This window comes from Ictalurus furcatus, chromosome 3 (assembly GCF_023375685.1).
Source record: "Ictalurus furcatus strain D&B chromosome 3, Billie_1.0, whole genome shotgun sequence".
NCBI lineage: Eukaryota > Metazoa > Chordata > Actinopteri > Siluriformes > Ictaluridae > Ictalurus > Ictalurus furcatus.
In genome coordinates, this window is record NC_071257.1 from 595,443 (window position 1) to 617,940 (window position 22,498).

At 43.8% G+C, this 22,498-nt stretch overlaps 1 protein-coding gene across 1 annotated transcript; it reads left to right on the forward strand.

The window, feature by feature from the left end:
• The first annotated feature begins 15,122 nt into the window (after positions 1-15,122).
• On the forward strand, positions 15,123-17,803 carry rdh14a (retinol dehydrogenase 14a). Its single transcript, XM_053620222.1, has 2 exons — positions 15,123-15,533; positions 16,245-17,803. Exons 1-2 carry the CDS (start codon positions 15,279-15,281, stop codon positions 16,860-16,862), a joined length of 873 nt encoding a protein of 290 aa, XP_053476197.1. The 5' UTR covers positions 15,123-15,278; the 3' UTR covers positions 16,863-17,803.
• The last annotated feature ends 4,695 nt before the right edge of the window (positions 17,804-22,498 follow it).

Here is a 22,498-nt window from a genome sequence, read left to right on the forward strand (position 1 = left end):
TGAGAAACATCCACTCTACTGCTTCCTGTCTCCGATGTGAGCCAGGTGTTGGAACACATTCATCACGCTCAGATGGGAGAGAACCTCTGTTCCGTACAGACGCGGTCCCTCCTCCACCCGCTCTCCCTTTTGTTCTCCACTCAAGAACCCTAAAGTCCAGATAAATACACGAAGGATCAAATTCAGCCGAGAGGCAGAAATGTGCCTGCTGTCTAAATGCTCCCGTGTTCCTCTCTGTTCTAGTCCTGTTCCTCTCCGTTCTAGTCCTGTTCCCCTGTTCTAGTCCTGTTCCCCTGTTCTAGTCCTGTTCCCGTGTTCTAGTCCTGTTCCCGTGTTCTAGTCCTGTTCCCGTGTTCTGCTCAACCCCGTCCTGCTCTCCTCTTTATGTAAAGCAGCTCTCAGCGTTCAGTGGTCATTCCTTTAGTTTTTATCCTTCAGTAATCTCTCAGGCCTTCACGCTTTTTCTTCTCTCTCCATCCACCAGCTGCAGATGTGTGTGTGTGTGTGTGTGTGTGTGTGTGTGTGTGTGTGTCTCTGCACTGCTCTAAACAGCCTCGAGATAAAACACTCTGTGTTTATTATTACAGCGGGGACGTTGGGGGGTGATTCGAGTCTCATGTAGTAAAAACAGGTGGTGCGACTGGAGGACAGAAAAAAGGGAGCAGCAAGATGGAGGGATGAAAAGACGAGGAGAGAGAGAGAGAGACAGATAGATAGAGCACAAGACAGAGAGACAGACAGAAAGAGAGAGAGAGAGACAGACAGAAACAGAGAGAGAGAGAGAGAGAGAGAAACAGAGAGAGAGAGAGAGAGAGAGGGAGAGATGGTGTAGAAGGATCTCCTCTCCTTCACGAACACATCTGTGAGATCTCAGGGTGATGAAGTGTATTATTAATGCCGTGTGAAAGAGGAACCTGTGAGAAATAAAGACCGGGGAACGTTCTAATAGCATAAGGGGCGGAGCTATGCAAATAAAGGACAGCCTGAGCGACAGCGCTAATTTCCCTCAGACACAAATTAGGAAAGAAACCTCAGTGCAGATATTTTAGGTTATAAAATGGGCTGTTTCTCAGTTCTGCCCGGTTCTGCTCGGTTCTGCTCAGTACTTGTCCTGTTCCACTCCGTACTTGTGTTTTGCTTTGTTCTCTTCCTGTTTTTTCCCCCGTTCTGCTTTGTTCGGTTCTGCTCCCGTATTCGGTTTCATCCAGTATCCTGTTGTGTTCGGATCCGTTCCTGTGTTCTGCACTCTTCCGTTCTATCCGGGTTCTGCCCCGTTTTGTTCTGCTCTGTTCTGTCTATGTCTTAGTTCTGTTCTGTTCTATAACGGTTCATGTTTTTCCCGTTCCCATCTGTTCCGTTTTTCTCCTTTGGTGGGTTCTGTTCTTCTCTGCTCAGCCCTGTGTTCTATCTGGTTCTGTTCCTATCTCTGGGTTGTGTTCTTTTCTGTTCCGCTCATGTTCCTGTTCTGTTCTATTCGGGTTCTGCCTTGTTGTTTTTTTCCTGTATTCTGATTTGTTTTCATTCTCTTCCTGTGTTCTGTTTTGGACTGTTCCTGTGTTCCATTTTGCAGGACTGGAACTCAGAACCTTCTGGTGACGAGCACAGAACTTTACCGCCAAACCCACAGTTCTTTAAAAGAATAATTAAACGATGGCTTGGCACGGTGTTGAATAACGGAGAGAATGAGGAACCGTGAGAACCAGGTTCTCCTGGATGCCTGTGCAGAAATCCCTGTAAAGAACCTTTTCTGGTACACTGTCCCGCACTGTACCGAGTCTCGCTCTGGAACGCTGTTGGTCCGGTTCTGAAACAGGATTTGTCGCCCCTCTGTGACCAAACTCACAAAGTGCACCTCTTCTGCACACTACACCCTGCACTCTCACCATCCGGTGTTCTACCGTCCGGAACCTTCTCAAACGTTCGAGGTTTCTCTCGTGTGGTGAACAGAATGACGGGAGCGGGTTCTCTGGGACACAAAAATTCACCTATTCAATATACAGTGTTCTGCTTTAAATAGTTCTGCCATGCAGAGCCCTGAACTCCCACAATGCACTGCAATCAGTCCGAGTCTAAAATGATGTAGCCTATAGAGTACAGATTACGGTGTTCTTCTCGGTTCCTGTTCCCCCTCCCCATGTTCTTCTCGGTTCCTGTTCCCCTTCCCATGTTCTTCTCGGTTCCTGTTCCCCCTCCCCATGTTCTTCTCGGTTCCTGTTCCCCTCCCCATGTTCTTCTCGGTTCCTGTTCCCCCTTCCCATGTTCTTCTCGGTTCCTGTTCCCCCTCCCCATGTTCTTCTCTGCTCCTGTGATCGGCGTTGCTCTGTTCTGCTCCTGTGCTCTGTTCCTGTTGGTGTGTTCTCCTCACTTCCTCCGGTTCCTCCGGCGTGCTCTGCTCAATTCCCCGAGTTCTTCTCTGTTCTGTTTAGCTCCTGCATTCTGCTTGTTCTTGTGCTTTGCTCCCGTTCCTGGGACGCTTCTGCTTCTGCACAAAATCAGCAGAACCGGAGAACCCCCTAGAACAGACCTTTACGCTCGGAGGTAAAGTGTTAATACGAAGCCCTGATGTCGGCCTGCGTGATCGCCTCGTCTGCGTTTATTTTCTATTCCGAAATGAGCCCAACACCGAGAGTAGGTTCTAGAACACATAAACCGGGAGATTAGTCAGTTTACAGTTTCTATTAGCAATGTGGTGGATTTCTGGCGTCGATTAACGCCGAGTGCTTTCGTAACGCTTTACAGCTGTGAAGTGCAAAACATACCGGGATTAAAATACCCGGCCTCGCCCTGCAACCGAGAACTTATGAATCACAAGAACCAAGATTCGAGGATTTGTTTCTCTTGTCATTCTTTCCTTCCTCTGTAAAAGCAAACAGCCACATGCGAGCACTCCGGCGTGTTTACGCGTGTTTAGCCTGCTCGGGAACTCGATGCTAATTGCTACCAAGGTAGCGACTTTCCAAATCAATATTCAAGACTGCGCTATTTTAAGCGACGGGGTCTGATGCACCAGAAGATCAGACGTGAGAACTTCTAAACATGATCAGTGCCGGAATTTGGCCTTCTGTGATGCATTATAAATAGATAACAAACCGAGGTAGCGGTTCTGGCGGCTCTCCCGCGAGCTAATGGCTAACAAGTAAAATGAGCTGTCACTGCTAATCCAGTTCATGTGGGTTCAAAGTTGAGCATTCACATGACCTTTGACCTCTGCAGCACTACCACAGCTTCGTGTGTGAACTCAAAAGCACAACTCGCTGCCGTACTCGGTCACCGCCACGTCATGTTCGATTTAACCTCCAAAGACCTTCGCATAAATAAACTTGTGATCAAAATGATTAGAGTACCGGCCGATGGAGGAAACAAGAGCACGGACCAGAGCCAGAAATAAAGGACCAGAGCCAGAACGAGAAACCAAAATGAGGGTCAGAATCAAAAACAGGCCCATAACACAAAACCAGAACCAAAAACATCTACCTGAACAAGACAGAGAACAAAAAACCCAAACTAGAGCCAAAGTCAGAACCAAAATGAGAACCAGAACCAAAATCAGAGCTCAAATGAGAACTAGAACCAAACGCAAAACTGAAACATTAATCTGAACAAGCGAGAACCAAACAAAAAAAAAACAAAACAAAACAAAGCCAGAACCAAAATCAGAACATAACCTGAACAAAACCAAAACCTGAAGCATAATCAGAACCAGAACGCGGAAACAAAACCAGAATGAAAATGAAAACCTGAACAAGACAGAGAACCAAAAGCAAGACAGAACCAGAACCAAAACCAGAAGCAAAAATCACACCAATAAAACAGAACCAAAAATCAGAAACACAATGTCAAACCAAGTAAGAAAGTACAAGTCAGAATCAAAGTGAGCACCAAAACTAAACCCAGGCCCGAAAAGCAAAAACAGATTCAGAATTGTCGACCTCAACAAGACGGAACCATAAACAAACCCCAGAGCCAAAATCCGGATGAAGACGAGAACCAGAACCAGACCCAAAACTGGACCGAAGACAAGAATGTCTAACAGAAGCAAAACCAGAACTAAGGCAACAGTCAAACTGGAACCAAAAGCAGAATGATGAGCAGAACCAGGACCGAATGCTGAGACCGGGCTGAACGTTCAACATGAGCAGCCAAGCAAGCGATACCGCATTAAGGTTCTTCAAACCACCAAAATATAAAGAACCAACTAGAACCGTCAGAGTTCTGTTTAAAAAAAACAAACAACAACAAAGTCTAATGAGAAAGTGCATCGAGTTGTGCAGCATGCTCTCCTGACGACACTGACTTAACTACAAGTGTTGGTTCTACGGTTGGACCATACCAACGGGAGTTTTATTCCAGGGTGGTGAAGAGACATGTCCATGTGCAGAAGAAAAAGAATAAACAGAAGAAGAGGTAGAAGGAGGAGAAAAAGAAGCAGAAGAATGCTCGATTCCACATGTTCACGTTCCACACCGTCGTGGGAATAAAGTCATTTCCTCTTAATGGGGTTTGCTGACTTTGAGATCACTGTTCTAGGCGACGTTTCCTCCCCAGAACAACAGCTAGAGCTCTGTTCCGTACGGTCCGGGGGAACGATATTCGTTCCAGATGCATCTCAAAGGGCTTCGCATGAAGGGAAGTCGAGTTTAGGAAAGAATTAAAACAATCCTACTCTTTAAAAAACAGCAGCTCCGCCCGGCCCTCAAACCCACACTCAGACAGTTCAGAGTGAGGACTCGGTTCTCCAGTGAGTCACTGCGGAGAACCTTTCAGCTTACGTCCGCTTCAAAGGCGCCTTCATTCAGAGCAGAGCAGAGCAGAGCGGAGCAGAGCAGAGCGGAGCAGAGCGCCGGGTCACGTGCGAAACAGAACTCTCAATACTATGAGCTTCTGGAAAACTGCTACGTAATCTCACTTACCTTCAAACGCGGCCGAGAACACGTCCACCTAGAACCCGTCGTTTACAGAACTCCACCAAAAAACAATCACAACAAGCACGTGAGACAGAGCCGCAACGACAAGCACGTGAGACAGAACCGCAACGACAAGCACGTGAGACAGAGCCGCAACGACAAGCACGTGAGACAGAGCCGCAACGACAAGCACGTGAGACAGAACCGCAACAACAAGCACGTGAGACAGAGCCGCAACGACAAGCACGTGAGACAGAGCCGCAACGACAAGCACGTGAGACAGAGCCGCAACGAGAAGCACGTGAGATAGAACCACAATAACGACAAGCACGTGAGACAGAGCCGCAACGACAAGCACGTGAGACAGAGCCGCAACGACAAGCACGTGAGACAGAGCCGCAACGACAAGCACGTGAGACAGAGCCGCAACGACAAGCACGTGAGACAGAACGACAACAACGACAAGCACGTGAGACAGAGCCGCAACGACAAGCACGTGAGACAGAGCCGCAACGACAAGCACGTGAGACAGAGCTGCAACGACAAGCACGTGAGACAGAACCACAACAACGACAAGCACGTGAGACAGAGCCGCAACGACAAGCACGTGAGACAGAGCCGCAACGACAAGCACGTGAGACAGAGCCGCAACGACAAGCACGTGAGACAGAGCTAGAAGGAGAACCAACACTGAAGCCAGAGTAAAAATAAAACCAGACCGAGAGAACCCAGTTCAGAAAAAGAACAAAATCTACATAAGAAGCACAACAACAAAAAAATGGGAACAAAAGACTGATCCAAAATAAAACGGCCAAAACTAGAGCACAAACAAGAACCTGAATAATCCGGGGCAAACGCCAGAACCAGAAGCAATAGTGGGGAAAAGAACCCAGAAGGAGAGTGAGAAGAACCAGGACCAGAATTCAAAACAAGAACAGAAACCTAAACCAGAATAAAGGCCCAAATCTAGAGCACAAACAGGTACCTAAACAGGAGCTAGATTTAAATAAATAAATAAACAAATAAGGTGAGGTAGAGAACCACAACAAGAGAACCAGGACCGTAATGGGAATCAGATTCAGCAAGATTGAGAACATCAACTAGAACCAGAATGTGCCACAGAACCACAACCGGATCAAGAACAAAAACACAAGAAGGGGAACCAGATCAGGAACTACAACAAGAACCAGAACTAAAACCAGAATAACGGGCCCAACCCAGAGCAAGAACCTGAACATGAACAGAACCACAACCTGAATAAACAGGAGGGGAACACGAACAAGAACTACAACCAAAATGAAAACGTGAAGATCAGCAGCTACGTGGAGATGTAACGCTGCTTTCTCTCAAAACACACCGCAATCACTTTGATACACAACAGGCTGTGTGTGTGTGTGTGTGTGTGTGTGTGTGTGTGTGTGTGTGTGTGTAATTGTACAGAGCTCTGCGTTTTGCTCTTCACGTGATTTTTAGCTCGCTTTAATGTTGATTGTGAATTTTTAGTAAACGTTCCCATGAACGAGAGAGTGAAGGAGGGGTGCGCACACACACACACACACACACACACACACTTGTAACTCGATCCATCTGAAGGTAAAAAGAATAAAACGCACATTTTTGTAACACACACACACACACACACACACACACACACACACACAGTTCCTCTTGGATTGACCTTCTCTTTCTTTCCAGATTGCACAGACCTCCCAGATTTTAGAAGTAGGAATGAGGTTCTGCGAGGTGAACCGTGGTACTTTAGCACGATTGTGTGGTTAACTCCCACACACACACAAACGCACGCACACACACACACACACACACACACACACACACGTGAGAGAGAACTGGCCTGACCTCCACCTCAACTCCTGCGCTCTGATTAAAGAAAGCCATTCTGATGGTCTTTGCCTGGTTTCTACTGTGGTCTCTCACACACACACACACACACACACACACTTCTATGACCTCAAGGGCCAACAGAAGCTGATCAGCTACCAGATCCTTCCACGCAACCTTTTAGCCAGAGGTCTAAAAGGAGGTCAGCAATAGTCTCTCTCTCTCCCTCTCTCTCCCTCTCCCTCTCTCACACACACACACACACACACACACTCACACCAGTCTGAAGTTATAATAAACTACATGTATTCACAGAGTTGTCAGTGTGTCAGGTTTATTCTGTTCTATTAGTACACATCGTGAGAACATGACAGATCACACATGGAACAGCGATCAGGAACCCACACTGAAGTTCTTTTAAATAAATAAATAAATAAATAAATAAATAAATAAGCAAAACAGAGAAACAAACCCAAGCCCAGAAAGAACAAGAACCAGAAGCAAAAACCTGAATGGTACCAAGTCCCACTAAATTCAAAACCAGAACCCAAAACAAACCCTACAACAACAACAACAAAAAAAAACAGAATTAAAATGAGAACCAGAACCAAAGCTAGAGCAAGAAGGAGAACAAGAATGAGAATCAGAACCAACATCAAATCCAGAACCAGAACCAAAATGACTGTCAGATCTACAGCAGGAATGAGATCCAAAGCAAAAACCAGAACTACAGAATGAGGAGAAGAACTAGAACCAAAACAATATCCAGATCTAGAGCAAGAACCAGAACCAAAACAAGAATGACCGCCAGTTCTAGAGCAAGAGAGAGAAAGAGAGAGAGAGAGAGAGAGATTTAAAGATATCAGAAATAAGAATAAAATAAAACAGGACTTGAACAAAAAGCAGAATAACCAGCGGATCTAGAGCAAGAACCAGAACTGGAGGAAGACCAGAACCAGAATTACAGCCAGATCTAGAGATAGAACAGGAATGAGAATAGGAACCAGAACCTACATCAAAACTAGAGACAAAACCAGACTGATTGACAGATCTAGAACCAGAACCAATGAACAAGAACCATTCTAGAACTTTTTATCCAGTATTTTTTTTTTTAGTTTGTTTCTGCCAAAACCTCCAAATGAATCATGGGTAAACATCCAAATTTATTTTTGTAAAAGGTTATAATGATTAATTACACAACATCATTTTTATTTTTTTTTATTAACACAAAAATGAAGAGTTTATTCTGAAAAGAAATACAAGCACCGCTCTGGCTCGCTCTTCTTTCAGCAACCTCGACGGTAACGTGAGCTTTATTGAATCTGAAGCTCGATGGCAGAAATGACACGGGACTCCCTGGGAAAAAAATCCCGTGATGCCACTTTTCCTGAAAAAACAGAGGAATAAGACGCACGTTGCTAGCATATCGCTAGCGCTCTTCATCCCTCAGTTATGACTAGCCATTAATCATAACCGAGGCCCTTGACACGCTGCAACCGCTTCTGTCAACCGCGCCATCCGTTAGCCAAGCGGAGCGTGATTTATCTTCACCTCAGCGCCGTAAAACTATTTCTGCCGTTTCCTCAGGAAAAGTGGATCACGGGAACGTGAGTGATTTAAAAAAAAAAAAAAAAACCTGCGCGAAAGAATTGGTCCCATTGTCCCGATGAGATCCGAACACGAACGTGACGAGACCGGAACGCCGCGGCTCGTCTTTTATATTCGTGTGAAATGAAAATAAAAATTCCATTTGCTCAAGTCTGGCTGACAACCTGAGAACTTTCTAGAAGAAACCCCGAAACTGAGTTACACTTTCAAATGAGATCCGAGAGCCTAGTGAGGAGAAATCCAACGTGCTCATCTAAAACTAGAACCAAAACCCTAACGACGTGCCAGAACCAGCGCACACACCAGAAACCACAACTAAAGGACATCTACAATAAGAACCGGAATCGCACTAAGGAGAACTGGAGAACCAGAAGCAGCACCAGAATGATGGCCAAAGTTAAAGCAAGAAGAAGAAAAATAAAAAGAACCAGAGCCATCATCATAGCTAGAACCAAAACAACACCACCCAGATCTAAAGCAAGAACCAGAAGCACACACGAGACCGGAAATGACTGCGAGTTCTAGAGCATGAAAGAGACCCAAAGCAAGCACTAGAACCACAGTAAAAAGGAGAACAGGAACTCTAAGAACCAGAACCAATATCAAAATCTGAATAACTACCAGATTTAGAGCAGGAACATGAAGCAGAACCCAACCTAAGGCAAGAGGGAGAATAATAAAATAAAAAGAACTGGAAGCAAAACCAGAACAACAAGCCAAATCTGGACCAGAACAAAAACCAGAACAAGAACACGCAGAACAACGGCCAGTTTTACAGCAAGAAAGAGGGCTCAAGTAAGAACCAGAACCACAGTGAAGGAAGAAAAACTAGGAAGACGAAGATGAACCAAAATCTGAATGACTTGCAAGAATAAGAACCACAATGAAATCCAGAGTGGTCAGAACCGATATCAGAACTAGAGGCTAAACCAGAACCAGAACGACAGCGAGTTCTAGCACAAGCATGAGACCCGAAACATGAACCAGGATGACGGTAAAAATAAATAAATAAATAAATAAATGATAAGAACCAGAACCAACATCAAATCTAGAGCCAATTACTGCTGGACATAAAGCAAGAACCAAACTAAAACAAGAGAGAAAATAATAATAAAGAACCAGAACCAACATCAAATGTAGAGCCAATTACTGCTGGACATAAAGCAAGACCCAAACTAAAACAAGAGAGAAAATAATAATAAAGAACCAGAACCAACATCAAAACTAGAACCAATTACTGCATGAACGAGAACCACAGTAAGGAGAACAGGAATGATAACCAAAATGATGACCAGATTTAGAGCAAGAACAAGAACCAGAACTAGATCAAGAGAGAGAAGAACCCTAGACACTGAATGAATCACTAAATGAATCATTTAGCTAACTGAACAAACTCGACTCGAGTCAATGAAAAGATTCAGATTTCATATCTGTAATAATTCTTCTGATTCTTCAGGAAAAAAAAGAGTTCCTCTCTATAGTTTTGTGAACAGATGTTAAGAAGGAACTCTTGGTGCCACTTGTGAGGAGATTTTGGTGAATAAGAGGAAACACTGTGTGACTGACTTCCTGGACACGGCGAGGCTGAAACCCGGCTGCTTGTTTGCTTTTAGTTGAGGATCGTGTTTAATGAAAATGAGACGTAGCAGGCTGGAAAAAATGAGCGGAAAACACCGCAAAAAGTCATCAACCGACACGCGGAGCCAGTAGAAAACGAGAAGACCTCCTCGGTGCTGGAACCTGTGGTTGAAATTTATGTCGAAGGAAAATGAGACTCGTTTGGTTCGAGTGCGAGAGAAAAAAAAAAAAAATCATTAAAGATTTTTGAAGGAGATGGTGAAAAGGCGATGTATAGTTTCTTCCAATGAGATCAGGACCAGGTGCAGCAGAAACGGAGCAGCGACGGATTCCTGAACGTGACGAAGGCTGGAATTTGGCCTTCTGTAATGCATTATAAATAAATAACAAACCGAGGTAGCGGTTCTGGCGGCTCTCCCGCGAGCTAATGGCTAACAAGTAAAATGAGCTGTCACTGCTAATCCAGTTCAGAGGGGGTCAGAGCTGAGAAGTGACGCGACCTCGGACCTCTTAAAAACTACCAAAACGCGCAACGTGTGCCAACTAATACAAAAGAACTAACAAATCGTAACTCGGATGCTTTCGGGCCAATCAGAACGCACCGGCATTGAATATTAATATTCTTGATATATGTTTAGGTTTTGATAACTGAGGAAATAACACTTAACACACAGAGGAGCACAAGAACACTGCAGCTGATATCAGATCTACAGCAGGCTCGGAGCATATAAGTGCAGAGTACACACACACACACACACACACACACACTTCTGTTCACTCTTAACCAGCTTGCGTCTGAAAAAACAAACATCTCTCACGGCCATCGCGAGTCCAATATAAGCCGCCATTTTTCAGCCCTCATCTCGGCCGCAAGTTAAACAAACGAGGGTGTTACTGCGAGAGTCGGCGCTGATGACAGAAATCTACCCCCATTCTCGTGTTCAAGATCCCCAAATGTGTGTGTGTGGCGTAATTTCTCAGCGTCTCAGAGAGAGGAGGTGAGAACTATGAGGAACGGAGGTTAAATTTCCATTGAGGTGATGCCACAAACCTTTTTCACACTTCTGAGTGATGATTCTCCACACACACACACACACACACACACACACACAATCATGTAATACAATCTTGTGTGCTTTACGTGTTCGATGTTACACAGATGGTGTTTTGCTGTTGGCATTTGAAGGTCACTCCCATTATGGAACTGTTTCTCTCACACACACACACACAATGTCATAGATTTAGTTTCATTGGCTGAAATCGCTCACATGGTTACCAACATTCATCACACAAAGGTTGTGTGAAGGTCACATGATATCACGGGCGAATGTTCTTTAAACCTATTTAGCTAGCAATTAAATAAGCTAGCCAACATCACACTGATAGGCTGTTAGCAAAACATAACCAGCTAATTAGAGACGTAGCTTGGTAGTTAGATTAGATTAGCCTAGTAATTAGTAATGTCAGCCTCAGGGCGCCGGATATCTTTTGTGCACTTTTCTGGCTACAAGCTTCAGAATCCTACAGTTACCGTCTTAAAAGCCCACAAAATCAGAGACTGTCCTCAAAGTACTGACAATAACACTGAGATACATCTGAAAAGTGTACTGGTGACGTAATTGATCACAATATCGATAGTGTTTCGCCGTGACATGACAACAACACGCTTTGTTTTGGGTTTTTTAATCGTTACGACACGATAAAGAGCGCCGGTAAATTATTCCGAACAATCCTATGACATGGCTGTCTAACATCCCCGACGATTCTTCAGTTCCGCCCAGAGTTTATTTCCAGTTTAACAAAGTTCAGCACAAAAACAGAAGAAATAGAAACGTAAACGCATCAATGCACATACATTGTGCAAACATAAAACTGTGCACAGAAAAAGAGTAAGCTCTATGGCGTCCTTCACCCCTTATGAGGGTGGGGTGTGAACAGGATGCAGTCCACATGAGCGCACACACACACACACACACACACACACACACACACACACTATTACACGTACACTGCGGTACACATCATCACTGCAGCTCCAACACGAGACAGAAATACCTCTAGTACCAGGAAGAAAAAACAACAACTCCGGATATGTTTCACTTGGCCTCTAATAAGCTCCCTTTATTTTCACTACAAGGTGTGTGTAACTAAAACGAAAGCCAGAAGAGAACGAGGTTCTTAATAAAGGACCCGAGCGCGAGGGAGAAAATGAATGAGCGGTCCTGAAAGGCTGTACAGCTGCGGTCTGGATGAGGTGACACCATGCGGAGAACACAAATAAGCTGAACGCCGAGGTTCAGAGATCATTATTTCACACTGGGTTTTCCACACACGAGGTTTCTGTAGCTCATTAAAAGGGCTGGCTTTGTGTTCAGTGTGTTCAGGTGGAGCAGTTAACACAGCGGGAGATCACATTTAACCACATCGTCACTGTTCATGTTTAACCACATCGTCACAGTCCAGCAGCAGATATGAAATAAAAGAGGATTATATTCCTCCACGTACATGAGGAAACAGTAAGGGCGCTGTATACAAACATTTGACCATAGTGCTGGAATCTGGATTGTGATTGGTCAGAAGGTGTGGGTTAATTTTCTATAAAAAATATCTATATTACTAATTCTAATACTATATTATATAATATTATAATAATAATATTGTTCCAAAACGTTATAGTTTCTTTACTAACAGCCCGTTCGCAGGGACTTGCAGAACGTTTTGCAGAAGAGACAATGTTCAAGTCAACTATTTATTAATGTATAAAAAAATCATTTTTAAACAAAAAAAGCAAGAGGTGCTGTTTTTCAATGAATAAAAATTGTAATCGTCTACATATTTGCTGTGGTGTAAAAGAAATAAAGCGCTTCAGGGTGTGATGTTACGGGAAAATATTGAACATCAGGATGATTATTTCGCTATAACAGCACCACACATGGTGGTTTATTCCTTACATAACATAGCGTTAGAAAGCTCGGGACTATACGAGCTTCAATGTTCATTTTCATAGCGATTACGGGTTTATCCAGAAGGATGGAGCTGTACAGGGATACTTATATGAATATAATGAATAGTGTTAGCTTTCAGAAAACAGACGGTTCCTCTGAGGTTCCTCGGGTAGTTACGGGTTCTAAACTTTTGTTCTGCAAAGAAACACAGTGTGTGATTAAAACGTAAAAAGAGAGGAAGGTTTTATTCAGCGATAGGAAGGTATTGAGTCGAACACTGATTTCTACATATCCCATAAACCGCCTGTAACAAAATGGCGGCAAAAACACTGAGCACAGAGGTTTGTGGTGAAAAAACGAACATTTGTAATTGTTTTCCACTTTAAATTTTATTTCTAATTCTAAAGTATCTGGTTTAATCACAGAATGCGTGTTCTGTTGTCCATAATATTACTTTATTCCATCGAGTTTAACTGTTTTTGTTTTTTAACGATGAGCGACCGTTAGTGCTTGTCGGTAACATAGCAACCTGGTGACGTAACGCTGCATCATAAAGAACAAAGCACCGCCTTATAAGACAGTTGATTTAGTCGAGTGATTAGTGGAGTTTAGGAAGTCGTTTCAGTTGCAAAGGGACTTCTTGTTTGTCTGTAATTAACAAAATGTCTGTTTTTGATTTTTTTTTTTTGTTTTTGTTTTTTTTAAACGGGGGGGGGGGGGGGGGGACAAACACGGAAGCACCGATCTCGTCCTCGTGTCCGCCGTCCCCGGAAACCGCTACTCATAACTTTAGTTCCTACCTGCGTTTAGACGCATTCAATCGCATTTGTTGCTCAAACAAATAAACAAACAAACAAATGAATGAATGAATAAATAAATAAAAGCCTTGATATTGTATTTTCATGTATTTAACTACAATATAAGGTACGTTTTAAACCAAAGTAACATGTGTATGTGTACAATTTTCACATTGGAGAGTAAAAATTCTGAAGTATTTGCATGTGCATACTGACACACCTTTAATTTTCCGTTAACAGTCAGTGACCTGGCCTGTAATGCTGTTTACATCCATTACACACACTGCACTAGACTATAGGAAAGTGGCGCAGCAGCCATGAGGAAATATCAATTAAACCAATCAGCTTACTCACTGGTCTGAAGCTCATTTATCTCATCACTGTCGCTTTGCGCTGTTTAACTCTTCACAATAATGTTTAAATGTTTATGTTTCATGTCCATTCTGATATTGTTTGGCTGCTGCACCGTTACAAAATACTTCACTTGAGTTAAGCATAGAGTATGGCGTTAATTAGACCAGCGTCTGGGTCACGTGATCAAATTAGACCCGTGGTGTTGCCAAGCAAGCAAACCTGCCTGAGGTGTACATGGATTACATTTATTATATTTAATGCTCAACATTAGCACGAAATAATGCGATATAACAACGAAGAAAAAGTGTCAGTTCAGTGTAAACTTGTAATGCATTAAGTTTAATCATTAATATGAAAAGACATTTGAACCATGATATATATTGAATGGGCTTTCAGTGTCTGTAAAGTCAGAGTATCTGTATTTGTACCATGTCTGTCTTCATTTGAATGAACAAAGGTTTATTGAGAAATATTACCAAAACTTAATAAACAGACAAAACATCGACTACATATGCAGTTTGTACTGCTTGTAAATGAGATGTAGAAAACATTTGTTGAGTGTTTCATGTTTACATGTAGCGCTCGCTTAGACAAAGCATTCAAAAGACAGTAAATTAATTGTTTACCTAACACACATCCAGAAAATAATTATTAATTAATAACAAATATTACCGTGGGGCTGATCATTCGTTGCATGAGGTCATTTGGTTTATTTCACTGATCAGATAAGTTAGCCATATTTTGTGATTTTTAACAAAAAATAAAATATATATTTCTGAATTTTTATATGCATATATTTTTATAAATATTTCTATATTTCATCTAATATAACTGTCGCCATATGTAGGCATATAATAAACAAATCAATCAATCAATCAATAAATAACAAAAACTAGCGAATTTCAACAGTAAGAAAACCCCGGATAAAACGGATGCACCTGATTGGCCCAGAGGACTTCCGGGTTTATGTGTAGTTCAAGAAAACCGACTACAAAATGTGTAAAATAATTTGTATAGATTATTGTAATATATTTTAAGCATATTATGACGCCACACAGACCAAAATAAATAATAATAATAATAATTTAAAAATAAAACATTTTAAAAATTGGAGGAAAAAAAAGTCACGGCAAAAAAGTGTTTACTCTCGTTCATTCATCCGCCTGAGAATCTACTTCCGGAAACAGCGATGACGTCAGGATCAGGCACGCGGCCGTTGTGTTTACTCCAGTCGGTAAAAAGTTGAGCGAGCAATGATGCACGGTAAAACCGTGATCGTGACCGGGGCGAACAGCGGCATCGGGAAGGCGACGGCGGCGGAGCTGCTGCGGCGGGAGGCGCGGGTGATCATGGCGTGTAGGAGCCGGGAGAGAGGCGAGAGCGCAGCGGAGGAGATCCGCCAGCAGGCCCCCACCGGCACCGGCACCGGGCGCGGAGAGCTGCTGGTCAGACTACTGGACCTGGCGTCTCTGAGCTCCGTGCGCAGCTTCTGCGAGCAGATCAACAAGGTCACCTGCATAACAAACTCTCACCTGCTCCAACACACCCGTGTCTCCTCTTAGAGCTTTGGATCTTCCCTCTGTTGAAGTCCATAAAGGCTTAACATCAGGTTCTAGATGTAACTTTTTTCCTTAAGACGGTACACACTTCAGAACTTTGTTGGATTGTCCCTTTGGGGGAAACCCCTGAAAGCTTAACAAAAGGTTCTAGATTTCTTTTTCTTTTCCCCCTAAGAGTGCCTCTCTTAAATAGAGATATTTATTTTTCAACCTATAAAAAATAGGTTCAATCTAGAACCCTTTGGGGAACCCATGAGAGACGTAACGTAAGGTTCTAGATTGATCATTTTTCCCCATAGGAGAGAGATAAATAGATTAAATCTAGAACCTTAGGACATTCTTTGGACTGTCCCTCTGGGGAAACCTGTGAAGGCTTAAATAGGTTCTAGATTTATCACTGTGAGAGAACAGTGTTATTTTTTTATTTTATTTTTTTTAAAAAGAAAGATGAAATCTAGAACCCTCTAGGGAAATGCCATAAATAATGTAAAATGAAACCATTAAAGACTTAAGATGACGTTCTAGATTTAAACCCCCCCAAGTGAATACACTCTTAGGAAAATATATATATATACGATCTAGACGTCTCAGCCTCGCGGTAAAGTTGAACCGAGTTGTTCACAAACGTAAAGCGCTGAAACGGAAGTGTCTATGTTGTAGGAGGAGCCGAGAGTTGACGTGCTGATCAACAACGCCGGGGTCTACCAGTGTCCGTACTCTAGAACCGAGGACGGCTTCGAGATGCAGTTCGGCGTGAACCACCTCGGCCACTTCCTCCTCACGCACCTGCTCCTGGACCTGCTGAAGCGCTCGGCGCCCAGCCGCGTCGTCGTCGTCTCCTCCAAGCTCTACAAACGAGGCGAGATCAACTTCGACGACCTGAACAGCGAGCGCGGCTACGACGGCGCGGCGGCGTACAGCCGCAGCAAGCTGGCCAACCTGCTGTTCACGCTGGAGCTCAGTCGGCGACTGGAGGACGCGGGCGTGACGGTGAACGCTCTCACGCCCGGCATCGTCAGGACCAACCTGGGACGCCACGTCCACGTCCCTCTGCTGGCCAAACCGCTCGTCGGCCTGGCCTCGCGGGTGCTGCTCAGATCACCCGAGGAGGGAGCGAAGACTCCGGTTTATCTCGCCTGCTCTCCGGACGTGGAGGGGGTTCGGGGGAAATGTTTCGCTGACTGCCAGGAGCAGAAGCTGCTCCCTAAGGCCACGGACGAGGACGTGGCCAAAAAACTATGGGACATCAGCGAGGTGATGGTGGGCATCACCACATAGAACAGGAAATCACACGGACAATCAGGCTTCACATCACCATACCCAAAAATCCGAGGCTACCATCTGAAAAATAAATAAATAAATAAATAAATAAATAAATAAATACAATCAATTCTTCCTCACTACATTAAAGGAAAGGGCCAGAAACGTCTGTTCCGCCTGAAAAAGAGGAGAAAACACGTACTTCTAAAAACTATTTATTAATTGCATTAGACGATCGATGTAAAGAAGACCACAGGCTGTTTTTAGATTCTTTTTATTCATTCGTTTCGGCCAGAACAAGGTTTAAAATATCCGGAGAGAGCAGCAGAAGCATGTCTTCAGCTGAAAAAGAATAAACAAGCGAAATATTTAAAAGGATTAATTACATTAACAATTGACTGAACAATTCAAGACTTTCTTGTGTTTGTTTGTTTGTTTGTTTGTTTGTTTGTTTGTTCTGGTTTTTTTCTTCAAAATTAGAAGAAGGAGCCACAAACGTGTCTCCGGCTAAAAAAAACCCAGAATATATAAAAATGTGTTTAAAATATGAATATAAATGATTGGTTGCGTTGGATGAACCGCAAAACACTTTCTGTTTGTTCGTTTTTGTTCGTTTTTGTTCGCTGTGATGAGAATTAATGTGGAAAACTGTGTGCGAGAAAATATTCAACAAAAAAGAATTGTGAAGGAGAAACATTTCTCTGAAAAGGGAAATTACTGAGTTATTGAGAAGAAAGGAGAGGACGGAGCGATCTCACGATGCCGCGGTGTTTTCGAGACAGAACGCCGTTTCACGCGTGTGTCATTACTCTGATTTGTGAAAGTGTTATTAATAAATGATTATAAATAAAGCGTCCAGCCTCGTGTTGATCCTGTTACACTGCACTTAATGACAGCGGCTAACCGCTAACTGTTAAACGTCTCCGCAAACACACTCACTCACACACACACACACACACACACACACTCACTCACACACACACACTCACTCACTCAGTCAGTCAGTCAGTCAGAAATATCTCAGGTTTACCCTGGCTGTAAAAGCTTCCTGTGGGTTGAATATAGTGCGGAACCCAGGCTGTGTAGTAACGCGAGCGATCTGGGGAAGAAGAAAGAAGAAAAACAGTCCGGAGATAAAGATTAGTCCAGCTAATGTTTTATTTTGCCTAGCGAATCTTTGCTAGTATGCTAATATAATATATAATATATGTACTTGCTGGCGTCCTCGTTCTTACGCTTATATGTGATTTTTTTTGTTATAAAGCGTACAGGAAGTAAAAAAAACTCAAATAAAAAAGGCAGGAGCATTCGTTTATCCGCGAGATGAATGATAGCTGACGAATTTCTCATTTTATTTATTATTATTACTCCTCTGAGACTGATCACTCCTTTATTTTTTACTCCTCTGAGACTGATCACTCCTTTATTTTTTACTCCTCTGAGACTGATCACTCCTTTATTTTTTACTCCTCTGAGACTGATCACTCCTTTATTTTTTACTCCTCTGGATCATAAACGTCGTTATTAACGAACCGAGGTCACCGAAAAGCTTAACGACCCGAGACCACGGTCCGTAACGTACTCTATACACAACACTCACCAAAACACACTAATTACTGTGGAATGTTTTCTCTGTGTTAATGGAGGTTAGCCTCTCTCTCTCTCTCTCTCTCTCTCTCTCACTCTCTCACCCTCTCTCTCTCACTCTGTCTCTCACTCTCTCACTCTCTCTCACACACACACTCTCTCTCTCTCTCATTCTCTCTCTCACTCTCTCTCAAACACTCTCTCTCACTCTCTCACCCTCTCTCTCTCACTCTGTCTCTCACTCTCTCTCTCTCATTCTCTCTCTCACTCTCTCTCAAACACTCTTTCACACACTCTCTCTCTCTCTCACTCTCTCTCTCTCAGACTCTCTCTCACACTCTCACTCTCTCTCACTCTCTCTCACACTCTCTCTCACACTCACTCTCTCACACTCACACTCACTCTCTCTCACATTCTCTCTCACTCTCTCTCTCTCACTCTCTCCCTTACCCTCTCACTCTCTCTCTCACTCTCTCTCAATCTCTCCCTCACTCTCACTCTCTCTCTCTCACACTCTCTCTCTCTCCCTCTCGCTCGCTCGCATTCGTTTTTGCCGCCTCACAGCAAAGAAATAAAACAAAAAATGAAAAGATTCTCTTTTTCAGCGCACGTGTCGGAGAGCTGTGAGACAGACGGAGGACTCGAGGCTGTTTGTTTTCACAATGAGGGAAAAATTGCGGCGACGGCGAGCGCTTTAACGGCTTTAATCGTGCGTCGAGAAAGTTTGTAGCGAGACAATGATTACACACGAGTGTGTGAGAGAGAGAGAGAAAGAGAGAGGGAGAGAGAGCTGATGGATATTTCTAACAGCCGCCGAGACAGACGCCGAGAACAAACAAGCGAACGTTCTTAATGCTGCCGATCCATTTAGACCACGGCTTGAGTTTTTATATTCGGTAAACCGCAGCCGTTTCTCAGTGCTCGACTGTTGCATTATGGGTAAATACACACGATTCCTTCAGGCCTTACACGAGTTCCTGAGGCAACCGTTCCACGTGAACGTCCGTTCAAGCTTCAGAAACGGTTCTGATCCATTTTTTTGCGGTTTCGTTTGAGATATCTGAAAACACCACAATACAGTCTATTAAAGGATTTAAATATATATATATATTGTCCAGTTAAAGACATGCTGACTTGGTATATTTCGGTTTTTATAGTCCTCCATGATGTCAAGATAATATTGAGGTCATGAGATGAAATGTAGAGGTAACAAGATAACATACAGAAGCCGCAGGACGATATCCCAAAGCCACGAGATAAAATATCAAAGCCACGACACAATACAGTAAGGCCACGTGATAAAATATCCAGACCATGAGAGGATATATCGAGCCCAAGTGCTTTAATGCTTATTTATAGTTCCTATTTCCAGCTCCGCTTAATTTTATATTCAGTGTTTTTATTCTTGGCTGTTCTTACCGGAACCTCAGTGCTTAGTGTTGTTCCTTTCACATGGCCCAGGATTTGGAATCAATGCCATGAGATTAAAAAAAAAAAAACTGAGGCCATGAGACAAAACATAAAATCCAAAAGATAAATATGAGTATATGTGATAGAAGATGATATACTGAGGCCACGAGATAAAATATTCTAGCTACAAGGTACAATATCGAGTCAATGAGATAATACATTGAGCCGTTAAGTGAAAAGTCCAAAGCCAGAAGATTATTTCTTACACTGGGGCACAGTGTGATGTTCTCAAGCCATGAGATAAAATATCATAAAGGTTAAATATCAGTTCCAACTGGGCAGGACATCATATATATATATATATATATATGAGATAAAAAGAGGCCAGAGATAAATTACTGAGCCAAAGAAGACCACGAGAGAATATACAGAGGCCAAGAGAGAACATTTCAGGCAGCAGATTAATAACTGAAACAGAAGATCATTTACTGAGGACATGATGAGATGATATTTTGAGCTACAAGATAAAATACAGAGGCCATGAGATAACACATCGAGGTCGCGAGATAACGCATCGAGGTGGGGAGATAACGCATCGAGGTCGCGAGATAACGCATCGAGGTCGCGAGATAACACATCGAGGTCACGAGATAACGCATCGAGGTGGGGAGATAACGCATCGAGGTCGCGAGATAACACATCAAGGTCACGAGATAACGCATCGAGGTCACGAGATAACACATCGAGGTGGGGAGATAACGCATCGAGGTCGCGAGATAACACATCGAGGTCACGAGATAACGCATCGAGGTCACGAGATAACACATCGAGGTGGGGAAATAACGCATCGAGGCCGGGAGATAACGCATCGAGGTGGGGAGATAACGCATCGAGGTCGCGAGATAACACATCGAGGTGGGGAGATAACACATCGAGGCCGGGAGATAACGCATCGAGGTGGGGAGATAACGCATCGAGGTCGCGAGATAACACATCGAGGTGGGGAGATAACACATCGAGGCCGGGAGATAACGCATCGAGGTCGCGAGATAACACATCGAGGTGGGGAGATAACGCATCGAGGTCGGGAGATAACGCATCGAGGTCACGAGATAACGCATCGAGGTCGGGAGATAACGCATCGAGGTGGGGAGATAACGCATCGAGGTCGCGAGATAACACATCGAGGTGGGGAGATAACGCATCGAGGTCGCGAGATAACGCATCGAGGTCGTGAGATAACGCATCGAGGTCGGGAGATAAGACATCAAGGTCAGGAGATAATCCATTGAGACCAGAAGATAAAAGATTGTGGCCACAAGATGCTTCAGTGAGGTCATGAGATAATATATGAAGTTCATGGAAGTGTTTTTTTTGACTCCCATTCTAATAAAGACGTTTGTATCACACTAATGTTTAGGACACGCCCTGATTGATCACCTTGAACTGGAGGTCTGTCTTTCGACACGGTGATTATTTCTCACGGTTTACAGAAACACTTTGCTCCTGAAACAGACACGACCATCTCTCTCCCTCTCTCTCTCTCTCTCCCTCTCTCTCTCCCTCTCTCTCTCTCTCACACACTTTTTTTGGCTTCTTGATGTGCTATCGCTCGGTATTACACGGCACTCACACATGGAAGTGATTGCTGAAACGCAAACCTCTTCATGGGAAACGTGTAGATTTTCCAAAGTATGAAAACGCAGCGTTGCCAAATTCGGGGCTGATAACTCGAGAGCTGCTCGAGCGGGCCGCACATCGCACTTAAAGCGCTCCGATGACAGATTCCTGGAGCGGGAGCGAGTATTTATCTGCAGTATAATCCAACACGCTCTGGAGCCCGAGAGTTCAAATTCTCTCCGTAGACCTGCTTGGAGTTAAAGTAACATTTTAAAACATCGCTTCTGAACAAAAATCCGAGTTTGACTCGAGCGTGTTTGAAGTTTTCAGACATCCGCGCGGAGGAGAAGTGCTCGGTCTGTTAGCGACGGACGAGAGTTAAACGGGTTTCGATGACACGTCTGCGGCGTGCGTTTTAATTAACGCCGTCCGTCAGTCACCTTCGATAAGAGAGGGACACGCTACGAATGTTAAAATAATCACGAGGTCTTTTTCTCAAATGTAGTCGAGTCGTGTTCGATGTCTCGAGTCCGTTCCGTTAGGTGCGTACCACAGCTGCGAGGCTAAAGCGGCTAACGTGTAACGGAAGCTAATGGCAACCGGTTTAGCATCATGCGACCGTCATGTCTAAATCATATCGCTGTTATAGGAAATCAAGCGACACCTTCCGACCAATCAGAATCCAGAATTTGTACAAAGCACTACGCTGACGACTTCTTTTTAAATCGAGGAAGGTTTTGACGTCCTATATTATCATCCCGAATGCATAACTCCGCCCTCATCTCTAGGCCACGCCTCCTTCCTTCTGGGTCTGATACTAATGAGAATCCTTATTTATAGAGCGCATGGCAGAATCAGAAAGCACATCAGCAAGCGTGTCAGAGACGCCGAATAACTCCTCGAAGGGCGCGCGCGTGTGTGCGCCGACGTAGCCGCTAATCGCTAGCAAAACTAGCGACGCGAAAAGCTCTTTGAGGTAACGTAAGGTACGCTTCACTTTTGGCTGAACCGACGCTCCATCCCCACGTCTCGCGAAC

Excerpts from the sequence above, each read along its gene's own strand:
- rdh14a (XM_053620222.1), top strand. The coding sequence starts at position 15,279 with ATGATGCACGGTAAAACCGTGATCGTGACCGGGGCGAACAGCGGCATC. Across the intron at positions 15,534-16,244 it reads TCTGCGAGCAGATCAACAAG|GAGGAGCCGAGAGTTGACGT; the intron begins GTCACCTGCATA and ends TCTATGTTGTAG.